The sequence below is a fragment of the Microcaecilia unicolor genome, chromosome 12, assembly GCF_901765095.1.
Source record: "Microcaecilia unicolor chromosome 12, aMicUni1.1, whole genome shotgun sequence".
In the NCBI taxonomy this organism is placed as follows: Eukaryota; Metazoa; Chordata; class Amphibia; order Gymnophiona; family Siphonopidae; genus Microcaecilia; species Microcaecilia unicolor.
The window spans coordinates 95,055,457-95,072,246 of record NC_044042.1 but is presented as its reverse complement, the minus strand read 5'-3'; the positions used below and the strand labels follow the sequence as shown (position 1 = coordinate 95,072,246).

Here is a 16,790-nt window from a genome sequence, read left to right as displayed (position 1 = left end):
GGACTAGCCTGTTCCTTATGACATTGAACCAGGCCAGCTGGTTCATCTATTGTCATTTTCCATAGCTAAATTGCAGAGAAGGCTGAAAGGCTTTCCAGTACCACTAAAAAGATAAAATTTATGGGGAAATATTGGTAGTAACGACGAGAGAGCTTCTTTCTCACCCCCACCACAACTTTCTCTCTTCAGTTTAGGATCACCACCTACAGCTTATAAGGGGGTGCCAAGCTTTCTAATTTCAGTTAGATGAATCTATAAAACATCTTGTGATATCAGCATTCATCCTTCAACTCTATCCTCATATTCTCTGCCTGGGGCTGACATTAAGGGATGCAACAGGGGGCCCCAAGCCTGCCTGAAGTTGTAGGTACAGCCTGCTGGAAGGCTTTGGGGGGTCCCTTCCAAAATTTCTACCCTGCTCCACCTTCTATACAAGAACCAAAGAAGTCATTCCTGCCCCCCCCCCCCACCCCCCCTTCAGAGTTAGACAACCCTAGTGCTCCAGGTCTGGTACTATGGACATCAGAATCTCCAAAGGATCTCATGTTTATTCATTGTGGAGATCATGAAAGCCAGACCTGTGTGACTTCTGAGGACTGGGGTTGACCCACTCTGAACGCATGTGTTGAGAAAGACAGGGATGAGAAGACGTGGCTCTTACATACCTTAGATCTCTGTACAACGCTGGCCGCTGAGTTACTGTTGGTCTCCTGTAAAATAAATTGTAAATAGAATGAAATTGTAGGCCTGGCCTGGAGGCTCACTGGCACATGCAGAAGGTCCCTGCTTCAATTCCTCTGTCAGGTGTTCTGCTCCCTGGATTAACTGGGCATGCAGCAGAAGTGGCGTTCACACCCACTGGGGGAGGGGGAGAGCTTATAGCTGGATTCTGGACCCATGCTTATAAAGTTCCAGAAGGTGTGTATTTTCTGGACCAGGACTGTTGGGAATGAAGCCTCATCTGTTAGAACAGGTTCAGTTGGGTCTTGATGATGAATGTACTGAAGAAGGCCGGAGGGAGAGACACAGGTAAGAGAAAAGTCTAGAAGACAATACAATATAATATAACAGGAGAACTTCTATTCTGCTACTTGCCTTTTTGGTTTAGTGCAGATTACAAAAGATTTTTAAAAGGGAAAAGACATCCCCCAATTACATCCAGGGAGACAAAGAGGGTGGAAAGGAAAAAGTCTGAGCAAGAATGTGGACCAACGATACATTTTTGACCAGCTATGAGGAATCAGAATTGGAGGAGCCAGAAGTGCTATGGCACCCCACCCCCCACCCCCAAATTCTTCTTCTCTTACTCCCTCCCTTCCTCTTCATGAATGGGAAAGTTGAGAGAGGTTGGAAGCCAGCAGGCCTACAGCATATGCAGATGCTTAAGGCCCTGCGCCAGATGGCCACAATGCCAACTGGAGCGCTGCTGCTGCCCTGAGGGAGGGAGGTAAGGAAATGAACACCTCACGGAGGAGGGAGAAGAGAGAAATGCAGGGGGAGGGGGAGAGAGTTGAGAGGTAGGGAAGGAGAGAGATGCTGGATGCCATGGAAGGGATTATAGGATGGTAGGCAAAGAAAGGGGGAGATGTGGGGGTGGGGGTGGGTTGGGGCAGAGCTTGGGTCCCTCCACACAAAAGGGCGTTCCACTGCCTCTGTCCCTGCTACACCTCCTCAGTGCTCTGACCGCTCTCCCATGGCTTTCAGGCCTCAATGCAGAAAGCCATACGTTAGAACTCTGCCCTAAGCTCTAGCACACAGCATTCTAACACATGTGCTAAAAAATAGTTTTAATCCCGATGCAGTAAACTAATGGCATGCAAATTACCACTGTGTTAAAACGTGTGCGCTATCAGAAAAACAACACATACCATAAAGATAAAATGCAACCTTTTGCTGCATTGTGAGTACGTGGCTCCCTTCCTGTCAGTGACTGAGCAGGGATTTTCAGGAAGACAGACATTTAAACAAAGAAAACAAAACCAAGCTGCACTCCCTGAATTTTATTACTTATCCCTTCCCCTCAAAAGTGCCCTAGTGGTTCAGTAGACTCTGGACCTTCCAAACCCCCAACTATCTACCACCCCCCCTTCACCACACAAATGCCCCTGGTGGCCTGTGACCTCTGGACTCCCCCAATCTTCACCTTCCACCTTGAAGATTTCCCAGGTGGCCTGTGGCCCCTTGCACCTCCCTTTCCCCTTTTCACCAGAAAATGCTGGGGGGCTCAACTAGCCCCTCTGATACTCCCCACCCAGTCCCCTCAGAATCTCCCCTCCTCATGCAACTTTAACTTTGGGAGGTAAGAGTAACAGTGGCGTAGCAGGGGTGGGTGCCACCCGGGACGGTTTGCCGTTGCACCCCCCCCCAGTGCATTTTAACTGTTGGGAGGCTCCACGCCCCTTCTCCCATCTGTTCCCCCTTCTCCCATCTGAGTCTCCCCCACCCCCCCCCGACCCCCAACCCAGTGCCTACCCTCAGCTCCTTCCAAAGTCATCTTCTTCCTGCCAGCTCCTGCACCCTACCTTTACAAGGAAATCTCGGAAGCCGAGGTGCAGCGCCTCGCGTCTGCATGTAAAAACAGTGTGGATCGTCTCTTCGGGCCTTCCCTCACTCTGCCTGTCCCGCTCTTGCGGAAATAGGAAGTTGCGTCAGCGGAGGGCGGGACAGACAGAGTGAGGGAAGGCCCAGAGAGACGATCCACACTGCTTTTACATGCAGACGCGAGGCGCTGCGCCTCGGCTTCCAAGATTTCTTTTGTAAAGGTAGTAGGGTGCGGGAGCTGGCAGGAAGAAAAGGACTTTGAGAGCACCCCCCTTGAGGTGACACCCGGGGCGGACCGCCCCCACCGCCCCTCCCTTGCTACGCTACTGAAGAGTAATGCTGTCCCTGTTGGTATCCCTGCTATATTCAGCACTGGCCAGTTAAGTTGAAACCAGCCAAAGATAGGCCTGTTATTTCGGTAACTTAATTTGGCCGCCAAACTTAGCCGGCGATGCACTGAATATTAGCAGATAGCCGTTTATATTGTGCGATAACCTGCCTTAATTCAGCGGGCGACAGACGGCTATCTCCCGCTGAACATTGCCACTTCACCCAAGACCAACCAAAAAGACTGACCCGGTCAGAACTACCAACCCCATGCACGCAAAGGAGCAAAACCAAAACCAAATTAACCTCTTTGATTGATGTGGGGGATGAGACAGCATCTCCTACCCTGGACGACTGAGGCTGGGCCGTGTGTAGTGACATAAATTTTGATGCAGAAACCATATAACCTTTGCGGACCCAGTGAAAATAAGATGTCCTGCCTTAAGGCTTACATGTGCGGAAGGTGCTGTTGTCAGTCCCTTGGCTTGGAACATGGTGACTACTTTGTTTTGTTGTTAGTCCGAGATCCCTGTTGACAGTATGAAGCTCTGATGGACGTCCTCAGTGCAGGCCCCCGACCATCTGTAAAAGTGAAAACAGGCCTGATGGCTAAACTCACTGCACTGCGGACAGGTAGATTGATGCAGCATCAAAAAATCTGGAAATCTTATGAACAATGGCAATCCTCACAACGCATCTCTGGACATTAGCGGAGAAAATACAATGCTGTGATAGAATTATGAGACACTGAAGTAGGGAGGGAGGGACGGGGAGAGGGAGAGGGTGAGATAAAAAGAACACGTTCGGACATGGTGAGGGGGGAACAGTTATGGAAAAAAATTTTTTTTTGGTTAGCGATTTGGTTGTATTAGAACTGTTTTCCTTGCTGCCATGTTTGTGCATGAAAATAATAAAATAAATGGTTAAAAAAAAAAAGTGAAAACAGACAGTGACTGCTAAAACAATTCAAGTTTCAAACTCCAGTTTTCCAATACACACCTCCAAAAATCCCAAATACACTCCTACAGTATCTTTTTTTTTTTTTTTTTGTACCTTTCTTGGTTGCCTGAAGCAGTAGAACACAGGCCGGACATGTCATTAGGTCACTAATCCTAACTCTCCCTCCTGTACTCAGTGTAAGTGAATCTCTGTTCTCAGACTCTGTCTTCAGGTTAAAGGGCAGTTCTTGAGGGGAGTCTACCTGGATATATCCATGGGGCTAAAAATCTATCTCAGAAGGTTCACTCCAAATATAGGTGTTCCTGGAGGAGCAGCTGGAAGAGGAACTCCACAGGTATATTTTCAAATATACAAGCAGAATTTCCAGGACCTAAGCGATTCACCGAGATACCCGAGGAGCCACACAACCTTTGGCAAATATGTTTACAGAGAGCAGGAGCAATATCCTATACACTGGTCAAGCGTTTTTGGCACGGCAGCTCAGGGTTTCCAGAAACCTCCACTGGGAAGTTTTGTTTCCAGAAATGGCAAAAATAAATGACTTTAGAAGACTGTAGCTCCATTTGTTATCAAGAACGTAATGGTGTATCCATAATTGTCACCTGCTGGTAGTTTACAAGTCCCATGTTTTTTTGCCATTGGTTGTCTGGTCAGTTTAGTGGGATACCCTCTGGCAACTCCATGGCAGCTGGATCTACCTGAAGCAGTGCACAATACCTGAGTGCAAAGGTGGCCACATAACCTGTGGTAGAGTTTTATAGAGGAACTAACCAGAGTAGGAGCGCTATCCTACCAGCGGCAGCCGATCTGAACTGGAATAACTGGGCAGGCTGGATGGCTCAGCTAGACTATACCATGTTACCACTAAGGGCCCTGTTTACTAAGATGCGCTAATGTTTTTAGTGCGCGCTAAACACTAGAGTCACCCATATGTTCCTATGCACTCATAGCGTCCACCTTGCACTAAAAACGGTAGTGTGCCCTTAGTGCGGCTTAGTAAACAGGGCCCTAAGTAATGAAAATTGTCTCCTTAAATATAGACAATTCAGTTATAAAAATAGGAAACAAACAATGTTTTTTTCCAAACAGGCTCTTTTGTGAGGCCTTGGCCAAATGGCCCTGCTAGCGCGCACTCTGATGGACCCTTTTAAAAGGGACCAGCCTCAGCTCTGACTGGAACAGTCTTGCACTAGATATGAAATGGCATTATCTTTAACCCTTTACGCAATCCACTGTGGCAGGGGCGTAGCCAGACACCCACATTTGGGTGGGCCTGGGCCCAAGATGGGTGGGCAGAACTCCGCCCTATCCCACAAGTGATTTGGTCTCTCACTCTCTTGCCTGCATGCCATATAGTCTCTCAAACATCCCCCCTACCCTGCATACCTTTTAAATAGCAGAGTTTCACCAGCAGTGAGCAGCAACTAATACACATTGCTCATGTTGGTCCCACAGTCTTCCCTCCGATGCAACTTCCTGTTTCCACATAGGCGGGAATACATCAGAAGGAAGGCTGTTATGCAGGAGGGACAGTTGTTGGGAGTTTTCAGCTGGTGAGCCTTGGGGATCCCTGCCAGCCACATCATAGGTGTGCTGCTACTGGGTGGGCCTGTGCCCAAAATGGGTGGGCCTGGGCCCATCCAGGCCCAACCTTGGCTACGCCACTGCACTGTGGGCTTCTTGTCCTTGAAAGACAGGCAAGGCTGAAACTGTCTCTGTACTATTCTCTACTCTGCTGCTCTACTGGGCTCAGTCTTATAGGTTCCGGTCCTACCTAGCTGGTAGCCTGCTGCTCTACTGTGTGAAAGGCCCTCCCTACCCACAGACCCAGCGAGCCAGAAATGCACCTGGTACTGCCATTCCTCTTAAAAGGCCATGGCACATGCCAAAGGAACGACCCTAAGAAGCAGGGCGTGCTCCTTGAAGTGACTCCTATAACTATCGCTTTAGAGGTTTTTCCCTGGTTCTTTATTAGTAAGCATCCATAATTACTTGCTTCATTTGTGGCTTTTTCCTCTATGATTATATTTCCAGTTTCCTACTACAAACCTCATTAAGGTAAGATGTTCAATGTCATGTCCTACCGTTCCACCTCAAATTTCCTTTAGTTCTTCAGTCTGTCCTGGTGCTGTTAGTATTTCCTTCTCTCTGTAACTCTCTTTTTAATAGTCTCTACACTGACCCCCTTCATTTTTACTATATTTTACCCCTGCATTTGGGACTGCCTCTCACTGACACTTTCTGATGCACTTCCTACGCTCTCTATTATTTTGATATTGGGTGGCTTTAATTTTCACATGGACAATCCAAAATGATCTCAAGATAGATGTTTCTCTTCCTTACTCTCAGACCTCAATCTTACTCAGCTTGTCTCTGTTCTAACCCATGCAGCTGGTCAGACATTGGATTTAATCCTTTTCCTTACAAATAGTGATTTGATCTCTCCTTCAAATTTCACAGGCACTTTCAGATTTCACTGTCTTTTCTCAACTTACATAATACATTTCTCCACCTCCCATTTTGGAATCTTGCCTCCCCCCCCCCCCCCCCCCGACTTTGATTCCTTTTCACTACAGATCACGCCTCCTTTCTGAGAAGTTCCGAGAGAAGAAGAGGACATTTCTCTGGTAAGTGAACACTATTTTGCTTTGTGCTTTGGGAACTTAAAGATTGGGGTTTAAAGGAGGAATTGTAGGTTTGTGAAAGGCAAAATAAAAATATAAAAAGCAAATTTTATCAACTAATCTCCATAGTCTTTTCCACTTAGTTTTAAAAACTTTGTACCACAGCATTAACAGATAGGATCTAGTTTAGTCTTCCCCCCCACCCTTAGGACAACTCTTCATTTATAGTCGGTTATTGTACTTATGGTAACAAGCAAGGAGTGCTCTTACAGAGTTTTAAATACATTTCATTATCATCAAAGAAGGAAACACTAAATAAATCATTCAATATACTATATAAACTAAAAGACACCTTTATATTAGGCTAATATCCTTAATTATTGAAAAACTCAAAAACACTAAGATGGAAACAGCAGTCCAGCAGCAAGAGGGGTGCTATCCAGTCTTTTGCATTGAGTGTCACATGTTGGTGAGATGTCATATGTGTGTGCTTGATGCAAAGAGCTCCTAGCTCTCAGAGAACGTGCCGTTCTCTTGAGGCTAGAGTAGCAGACTTGGTGGAGCTGAGGGAGACAGAAAAGTACATAGAGGAGACCTACAGGGATCTTGTAGAGAAGTCCCACCTCCAGTCTGGTAGCCCTTGTGCTACCTTGGAGGAGGAAAGTCTCCTAGAAGGAGAGCATCACCCTGGTGAAGTAGAAAGTACTCCTGTAGCCAGGACCTGCCCACCAGGGGATGTACTATCCTCTCACACTGAGGATATGTCTCCAAGTGCTGCCCGGGAGGGAATGGTTAGGACAGCTGTTGGTGATTCGATCATTAGGAATATAGATAGCTGGGTGGCTGGTGGACATGAGGATCGCCTGGTGACTTGCCTGCCTGGTGCGAAGGTGGAGGACCTCACGTGTCACCTAGATAGGATTTTAGATAGTTCTGGGGAGGAGCCGGCTGTCTTGGTACATGTGGGTACCAATGACATAGGAAAATGTGGGAGAGAGGTTCTGGAAGCCAAATTTAGGCTCTTAGGTAGAAAGCTCAAATCCAGATCCTCTAGGGTAGCATTTTCTGAAATGCTACCCGTTCCACGTGCAGGGCCCAAGAGACAGGCAGAGCTCCGGAGTCTCAATGCGTGAATGAAACGATGGTGCAGGGAGGAGGGTTTTAGATTTGTTAGGAACTGGGCAACATTCTGGGGAAGGGGGAGCCTATTCCGAAAGGATGGGCTCCACCTTAACCAGGGTGGGACCAGGCTGCTGGCATCGGCATTTAAAAAGGAGATAGAGCAGCTTTTAAACTAGAAATGGGGGAAAGGCCGACAGTCGCTCAAAAGCGCATGGTTCAGGATAAGGTATCTTTCAAAGATATCACCAAAACAGGGAAGCTAGGGTATCCTGATAGTGAGGTTGCAAAAGAGACCGTAGTAGATCTGGTGTCCTTAAATAAATATAAAAATCAGACAGAAGACTGCAAATTAATACTGTCAAGTATTAAGCATGATGTAAATAGGAACAACAAACATAGTTTGAAATGTCTATATGCGAATGCCAGGGTCCTAAGAAATAAGATGAGAGAGTTAGAATATATTGCACTAAATGAAAAATTAGATATAATAGGCATCTCTGAGACCTGGTGGAAGGAGGATAACCAGTGGAACACTATCATACCGAGGTACAAATTATATCGTAGTGATAGGGTGGATCAAATTGGTGGAGGGGTAGCACTGTATATTAACGAGAGCCTTGAATCAAATAGATTGAAAATTCTGCAGGTTCCAGAGGAAATCCGGGAAATTATAGACCGGTGAGTCTGACGTCAGTGCTGGGCAAAATGGTAGAGACTATTATTAAGAAAAAAATTACAGAGCATATTCAAAAGCATGGATTAATGAGACAAAGTCAACATGGATTTAGTGAAAGGAAATCTTGCCTCACCAATCTACTACATTTCTTTGAAGGGGTGAACAAACATGTGGATAAAGGTGAGCCGGTTGATACTGTGTATCTGGATTTCCAGAAGGCGTTTGACAAAGTACCTCATGAAAGACTCCAGAGGAAATTGGAGAGTCATGAGACAGGAGGTAGTGTTCTATTGTGGATTAAAAATTGGTTAAATGATAGAAAACAGAGAGTAGGGTTAAATGGTCAGTATTCTCAATGGAGAAGGGTAGTTAGTGGGGTTGCCCAGGGGTCTATGCTGGGACCGCTGCTTTTTAACATATTTATAAGTGACCTAGAGATGGGAGTAACTAGTGAGGTAATTAAATTTGCTGATGACACAAAGTTATTAAAAGTCGTTAAATCGAATCCGGACACGTTCACCTACACTCTGATAAGTATACTGAGGGGAGAGGGAGAGGGATGCCATGAAGTTAAAAGTTGGTTTAAGAGGATGGAGGGAGGTGGGGGTGGGAGGGAGGGGAAATAGTTTTGAAAAAGGTAAGATACTAAGTAAATTGAAGGGTTACATGCCATAATAGCTTGGAAAAGTTTTGTTTGAAGAAAAACATTCAGAAGTCTCGTCGGTAAACATTGGTGGGACTTAAATGAGGTAATAAAATACAGAGCAATCACGAGACATAATTATTGGAGTTTAATATGGAAGTTTATGGGTTAAGATAGAATTATCTGTTATCAGACTTTTATTGTATAACAAAGAATTGCAAGTAATGCATCTTCATTCATAACAATAGTTAAAACATAAAAGGTAAATATAGAATAGGGTCTGGGGGGAGGGAGGGATTTCAAAATGGGATGGCTGTACGCAATGTTGCATGGTTGAGGTGCTGTTCCACTGAGTTTTGTATAATTATTTTGAGAATGTTATGTTTAGGTGGATTGGTACTTTTGGAGATGTCATCAATAAAAACGGTCGAAAATGACAAGTAGAGGGGAAAGAGGGAGGGTTAGGGGGGATGGGAGAAACTGTCAAAAAGATTGATGATGGACTTTATCATTGTATTTCTATTTTGAAAGTTTGCTGGTGGCATTTACGTTTCTGCCAGACATTGGATGTAGTTATCTTTGTCATCAATAACAATGTTGAAATATAAAAGTCGTTAAATCGCTGGAGGATTGTGAAAAATTACAAGAGGACCTTACGAGACTGGGCGTCTAAATGGCAGATGACGTTTAATGTGAGCAAGTGCAAAGAGATGCATGTGGGAAAGAGGAACCCAAACTACAGCTACGTCATGCAAGGTTCCACGTTAGGAGTCTAAGACCAAGAAAGGGATCTAGGCGTCGTCGTTGATGATACGTTGAAACCTTCTGCTCAGTGTGCTGCTGCAGCTAAGAAAGCAAATAGAATGTTAGGTATTATTAGGAAAGGAATGGAAAACAAAAATGAGGATGTTATAATGCCTTTGTAACACTCCATGGTGCGACCACACCTCGAACATTGTGTTCAATTCTGGTCGCCGTATCTCAAAAAAGATATAGTGGAATTAGAAAAGGTACAGAGACGGGCGACGAAAATGATAAAGGGAATGGGACGACTTCACTATGAGGAAAGGCTAAAGTGGCTAGGGCTCTTCAGCTTGGAGAAAAGGCGGCTGAGGTGAGATATGATAGAGGTCTATAAAATAATGAGTGGAGTTGAACGGGTAGATGTGAAGCATCTGTTTACGCTTTCCAAAAATACTAGGACTAGGGGGCATGTGATGAAGCTACAATGTAGTAAATTTAAAACATCTATATTTCCTAAAGAGTCAGACCAGACACTCTGGGGCCCTTTTACTAAGCCACGAAAGTGTCTACGTGCGCCCAACGCATGCCAAAATGGAGTTACCACATGGCTACCACATGGCTCTGCGGTAATTTCATTTTTGCTGCGCGTATCAGACACACACCAAGTGGCATTTGGCACGTGTAGGTCATTACCGCACGCTTTACCGCCTTGAGACTTTACCACTAGCTGAATGGCTGGTGGTAAGGTCTCAGACACTAAAATTTTTAAAAGGCCTTTTTTACAGATGTGCTTTAAAATGATTCTGCGCATGTCCAAAAACTGTGCCTACACTACCGCAAGCCATTTTTCAGCGCACCTTAGTAAAAGGGCCCCTCTGAATGCATCTGGAGAAAGCTTAGAACTCCGGATACCTCCAAATCTACACAGACGGTGATAATCATTACCATTGGAAAGTTAAACAAACAGAAAGGCAATTTATTCATTTTTGATCAAGCTTGTTAAAAGGCCAAACGCCCCCCCCCCCCCTTTTTTTTGATAATTCAGAATTAACCTCATCTGGTCAGAGAGATTTACTCTCATCCTCTCCCTCAGAAGAATCTGTCCAGATTTTTGAATTAAAAGTCAATTCTATTTCCCAATTGTGAGAAAGTAACCTACAAAACAATCCATGCTCATTTTTCAATATTTTCAGTAACTAGGCTACTCCTCAGACTTGCCCATAATACCTTAAACTGTCATACAGCCTGATATTCCCTTTTCGTTTCACTTCAGGGGAGAAGGAGGGGAACAGCAACCACTGGGGGATGAAGGAGGTTTCATGCCTTAATCCCTCCAGTGGTCAGCTGCTCATTCAGAGCCCGTTTTTGAACCCTGGATGTGACTGAAACAGGTGTTACTTAGGATGATCTTAGGGACATTTCTTCCAGTTCGGTTATTGGTGGTGGATGTCCTGATTTTGGATCTGGACATACTGCAGTGTTGGATGTCCCTTGAGATTCGGATGTTTCAAGCACTTGGACATTTTGATACTGACATAAGCTTCAAAAATAAGCTCCATATACTCAGGAATCAACCAGTCACTTATTCTGCATATACAAACTGTCCAGAGCACTGTCCAAGTCAAGAAATCAGACCACCTTACACCCCATTGGCTCCCAATATCATACATTATCCAATTTAAAATCTTTACCCTGACTGAAGTGTTGAATACCATTATTTCTGTTTATTTCACATCTTTAGTTATTCTGCATACTCCTACTAGAACTCTACGTTCTCTTAATGTCTGCCGCCTGTGAACTCTATGTTCTTTTAATGCCTGCCGCCTGTGAACTCTATGTTCTCTTAATGCCTGCCGCTTTTGAATTCTGCGTTCTCTTAATGCCTGCCACCTGTGAGCTCTATATTCTCTTAATGATTGTGACCTGTGAACTCTACATTCTCTTAATGCCTGCCGCCTGTGAATTCTACATTCTCTTAATGCCTGCCGCCTGTGAATTCTACATTCTCTTAATGCCTGCTGCCTATGAACTCTACGTTTGCTTAATGCCTGTTGCCTGTGAACTCTTAATGTCTGCCACCTGTGAACTCTACGTTCTCTTAATGCCTGCCGCCTGTGAATTCTATGTTCTCTTAATGCCTGCTGCCTATGAACTCTACATTCGCTTAATGCCTGCTGCCTCTGAACTCTACGTTCTCTTAATACTACTACTACTACTTAACATTTCTAGAGCGCTACTAGGGTTACGCAGCGCTGTACAGTTTAACAAAGAAGGACAGTCCCTGCTCGAAGGAGCTTACAATCTAAAGGACGAAATGTCAAGTTGGGGCAGTCAAGATTTCCTGAATAGAGGTGTAGTGGTTAGGTGCCGAAGGCGACATTGAAGAGGTGGGCTTTGAGCAAGGATTTGAAGATGGGCAGGGAGGGGGCCTGGCGTATGGGCTCAGGGAGTTTATTCCAAGCATGGGGTGAGGCAAGGCAGAAAGGGCGGAGCCTGGAGTTGGCGGTGGTGAAGAAGGGTACTGAGAGGAGGGATTTGTCTTGAGAGCAGAGGTTACGGGTAGGAACTACTGTCTACTGTCTGTGAGCTCTACAATCTCTTAATGATTGTCACCTGTGAACTCTACTTTCTCTTAATGCCTGCTGCCTGTGAGCTCTACATTCTCTTAATGCCTGCTGTCTGTGAACTCTATGTTCTCTTAATGCCTGCCGCCTTTGAATTCTGCGTTCTCTTAATGCCTGCCAACTGTGAGCTCTACATTCTCTTAATGATTGTGACCTGTGAACTCTACGTTCTCTTAATGCCTGCCAACTGTGAGCTCTACATTCTCTTAATGATTGTGACCTGTGAACTCTACGTTCTCTTAATGCCTGCTGCCTATGAACTCTATGTTCTCTTAATGCCTGCTGCCTATGAACTCTACATTCGCTTAATGCCCGCTGCCTGTAAACTCTACATTCGCTTAATGCCCGCTGCCTGTAAACTCTACATTCTCTTAATGCCTGCCGCCTGTGAGCTCTACATTCTCTTAATGATTGTCACCTGTGAATGTTCGCTTAATGCCTGCCACCTGTGAACTCTACATTCTCTTAATGCCTGCCGCCTGTGAGCTCTACATTCTCTTAATGATTGTCACCTGTGAATGTTCGCTTAATGCCTGCCACCTGTGAACTCTACATTCTCTTAATGCCTGCCGCCTGTGAGCTCTACATTCTCTTAATGATTGTTACCTGTGAACTCTACATTCTCTTAATGCCTGCCGCCTGTGAGCTCTACATTCTCTTAATGATTGTTACCTGTGAACTCTACGTTCTCTTAATTCCTGCCGCCTGTGAACTCTATGTTCTCTTAATGCCTGCTGCCTATGAATTCTACGTTCTCTTAATGCCTGCCGCCTGTAAGCTCTACGTTCTCTTAATGATTGTTACCTGTGAACTCTACGTTCTCTTAATTCCTGCCGCCTGTGAACTCTACGTTCTCTTAACACCTGCTACCTGTGTATCCCTTTTATTTTCCATACTCATCTTCACAGTACCTGAACCAGTGCTTTCTACTGTACTGCACCTTTGTCCTGGCTTGCCCTTCCAACTCTACTCAGACTGGAGCTTTCGTTTAAAAAAATGTAAAGCAGCTCTGAAAAGCCATCTGTACACCAAAGCTTTTGATATCAATTTAAACAGAGCATATACTATTAGGATGAAAAGTCCAGAATTGTACTTATAACTATCTCTCTTTTTTCACTTATTATTTGATTGACTGAGCAGACTATCTTGCTTCTTAAATGTCCTTTTTCCTATTTTATATGATGCTCCTTTCTCTATTTTAATGTTGCGAACTGCCTTGCTATGTGACCAAGAAAGATGGTACATTAAATCTAATAAACCATAAACCGTAACATGATGAAAGAGAACGCATCAGGGCTCACAGGAAAAGGAGGGTCATACACATCTGAAATGAGGTAAAACAGGTCTGCATACACTTGTGAGAAAGCTGCTAAGATTTCACCCACATTGCTTCCTGTCACCCTCAAGATTTTTGTTATTTCCTTTGGGGGTTAAGTAAGGTCAGGCAGTAAAGTACTAGCAGTACAGGAAGCAAGCAAAGCAAAGTCTATTCAAAACATATGAGTGGGCTTGAAAGGGGGGGTGTATGCTGGGATTTGCATGTGGACAAAGAGAAAAGAAACCTTCAGACCTCAGAAGCCATGAACGCTTAATCCTACAATAAATTGCCTACTGTTTGCCAATAAAGTTGCTGCGATATAGGTAAATTATTGTCCTAAGTCCTCAATTTATAGTATTTTATGTATTTTAACTAAGTCACCCATCGTTCAGCCAGCCACTCCCTGGTTTTACCCTACCGCATCTCCAAGCTTATAATTTCTCTACAAAAGGCAGGTGCTACCAGGACACATTTATAAAGGGATTCTCCATGGTGGTAAACAAATACTCACAGAGAAGACCCCTTTAAAAACTGCCATGATTCTCCACAAACATTTTGCAAGGAAAGGAAGAAGGGTGTGGAGGCGGGGCTGAGCGGACTGTTATAAGCACTTTGATGGAGTTATTTATTAAAACCAGTGCCATACTCATTTTGAAGTCTCTCTCTCACCCACACACTCCTTGATCACCTTCTCTCACTCATTAAGAGCGTGTCACACAGTGGCATCTCTAGACAGAAATATTTGGAGTGGTTACAGATAGGCAAGCCAGGTATGTGGGGGAGGGGGGGGGGCAAGCCATAGTGACATTTCCATACATCAAAATTATCCCCTATACTTTTAAGTAAACTATACAAGACACTATAAGTCCCAAGGGATTGCTATGCATAAAAAATCCTACCAGTTTCATCCACCTAGAAAAGAGAATTAGTTCACAAATTCTTCTAAATGCAATTGGAATCTGGATTCCACACAAAACAGATCAGAATCCAGACATTCCAAGTTACCTAGTTCCAGGAGGGAGATATTGCCAATCCTGGTTTTGAACTTGCATCCCAAAGTGTGGGAGTTATAGTCCCTGTCCCTCCATACTACAGGTCCCATAAAGCATTGATAGGATTGTCAGAAAGGCAGAAATACCCTAAAACCTTTCTGTTGGAAATTCTGAGAATCTCAGTATAAACCCCGAACATCCAGTTTGGAAACACATACCTCAGTCCCCAACAATGGAGTTAGGACTCACCATACAAATATATTCAAATGGCAAAATATGAAGAAAATGGATGTACATTCCTACTCTAAAACTGACAGAGATGTGCCCATGGATGAAGGGAAGGGATAGAAACAAGACAAATATAAGGAGGAAGAAAAATGGCAGAAAGTTGAATGTGAAAGATGTTATTGGGGAAGAACTGAAGAGAGGAGAAGAAATAGTGAGGAGAGAGGAGGCCCTGAAAATAGAGTTCAGGGAACAGAACCAGAGACAGGGAATAATATCATTAGAAAAATAAAATCACCTGACAACAAAGGTAAGAGAAATAATTTTATTACATCTGCAGTCTATATTTTGCACTATACAGGTGAAAATGTGAGGGGGACATGTTATGCGATTAATCATGCAATTAAAAAATATTTAATCGGTGAACAGCTCTAATTTCTAACATACACTATTTCTCAATAGTTCTTTATATAGATTATAATATGTTAATTATCACCAATTCACAAACCCTTCAAAACACCTCAGCTAGACTAATTTGCAATGCAAAAAAATGTTTCATCAGGCTACAGCACTATTACAAACACCAAGAGATGCCAAGGGTGGCCCATCCCAAAGCTGGAAATGTATCGCCACTATGCTAGAGAATGCTGGAGGCTTTCTCATGGGCTCCAGCTGTGTTTAACACCAGTTCTACTTTCCAAAAATTGACATATTCTAATTGGTAAATAGAAAATGAAATTCCTTGCCAGGGTCGCTTTGTCCTTTTGACATTTTTTTCTCTCTTCATGTCTATCATCCTTTTTTCCTTTGCAACCCTATCTGCCCTATCCAGCATTTCTCCTGTGTCACTGTCCCTATCCTCCCATTATGTTGAGCATCCCCCTTCTCCGTGTCTCTGTTCTTATCCTGTCCAGCATCACCTTTCTTTGTCCCTATCCCCCTCACATGTCCAGCATCTCTCCCCTTCCTCCTATCCCCCTCCCCGGGAATTCAGCAAGTGTCTGTCTCTCTTGTGTCTCCTGTCCCTCTTCCCCTGTGGGTCCAGTATCTGTCTCCTCCTTCCCCCACAGGTCCCAGCAACATTAGTTCTCATCGCCTCCCCTAAAGAAAAACACATGGATAGCAGTGGTCAGACTGCTCGTAACAGTAAATGATTGTTGACGTCCCTTGTCATTGAATCCTGAATTTATACCCCTGATGCAGGCATTTGCTGAATTGTGGCCACGTCTGGTTCTGTTTTAGCAAATAAAATATCACTTGCACAGCGTACTGGTGTCTGCAGTCTTCGGGGGTTTTTTTTACCTTGTGTCACTCCTGGGCTTTCTGAACCAGGTCATCATGTTGATTCTTAGGATGTTTCAAGGCTAAGCCCCTTTCAGTTAGCTATTACTTTTTTCAAATCATACTGAACTGATACAAAAGAACAAAAATTGATCATCACTGGTCTGATATTAAGCTGGCGGCAATTATAGTTTTGCATTATGCCTAGAAATTCAATGCTGGGCTTTGGAATTGAATTGCTGGGTTTGCGGAGCTGGCTAAACATAGCCAGTTAAGTGCGTTATTCAACACTTAACTGGCTATGAGGCAACGCATAAAGATAGGACTGACTATTATGTGGTCCTATTTATGTGGTTATCCTGGTCAGTTAATGCTGAATATCGGCACTGAACCGGCCAAGTGCTGACTCCACCCCTGGAACTTCCCCAAAATAGCCGGTTTTGACATAGGTGCTAACCAGACATTTTCATCAGGACTAACTGGTTAAGCCCAGAACCACTGAAAATGACCACTTAAGCCCCTAACAGGCGACTTAACCGGCCAGGGGGCTTTGAATATCGACCCACCCATTTTCCAAATGCAAAGGGGATAAGTGTTTAATCAGACTTTGGCATACCAGGCCGCATTATTTTTAGAGGAAATTAAAAACCATTTTTATTTAGGAAAACCTGTGGATTTTATGGTTGTTACCAGCTAACATTGTTTTATTTTTA

The 16,790-nt window shown here is 44.2% G+C and overlaps 1 protein-coding gene across 1 annotated transcript in view; it reads right to left on the bottom strand.

Moving 5' to 3' along the window:
* LIMD2 (LIM domain containing 2) overlaps positions 1 to 16,790 on the bottom strand; it is a 99,840-nt gene that overhangs the window by 30,177 nt on the left and 52,873 nt on the right. Inside the window, exons 2-3 of the mRNA XM_030221858.1 lie at positions 3,321 to 3,450; positions 666 to 710 (exon numbers count right to left, since the gene is read on the bottom strand). Of these exons, the coding sequence (XP_030077718.1) occupies positions 666 to 710; positions 3,321 to 3,362 (87 nt within the window). The 5' untranslated portion in view covers positions 3,363 to 3,450. The remainder of the gene's footprint in view (positions 1 to 665; positions 711 to 3,320; positions 3,451 to 16,790) is intronic.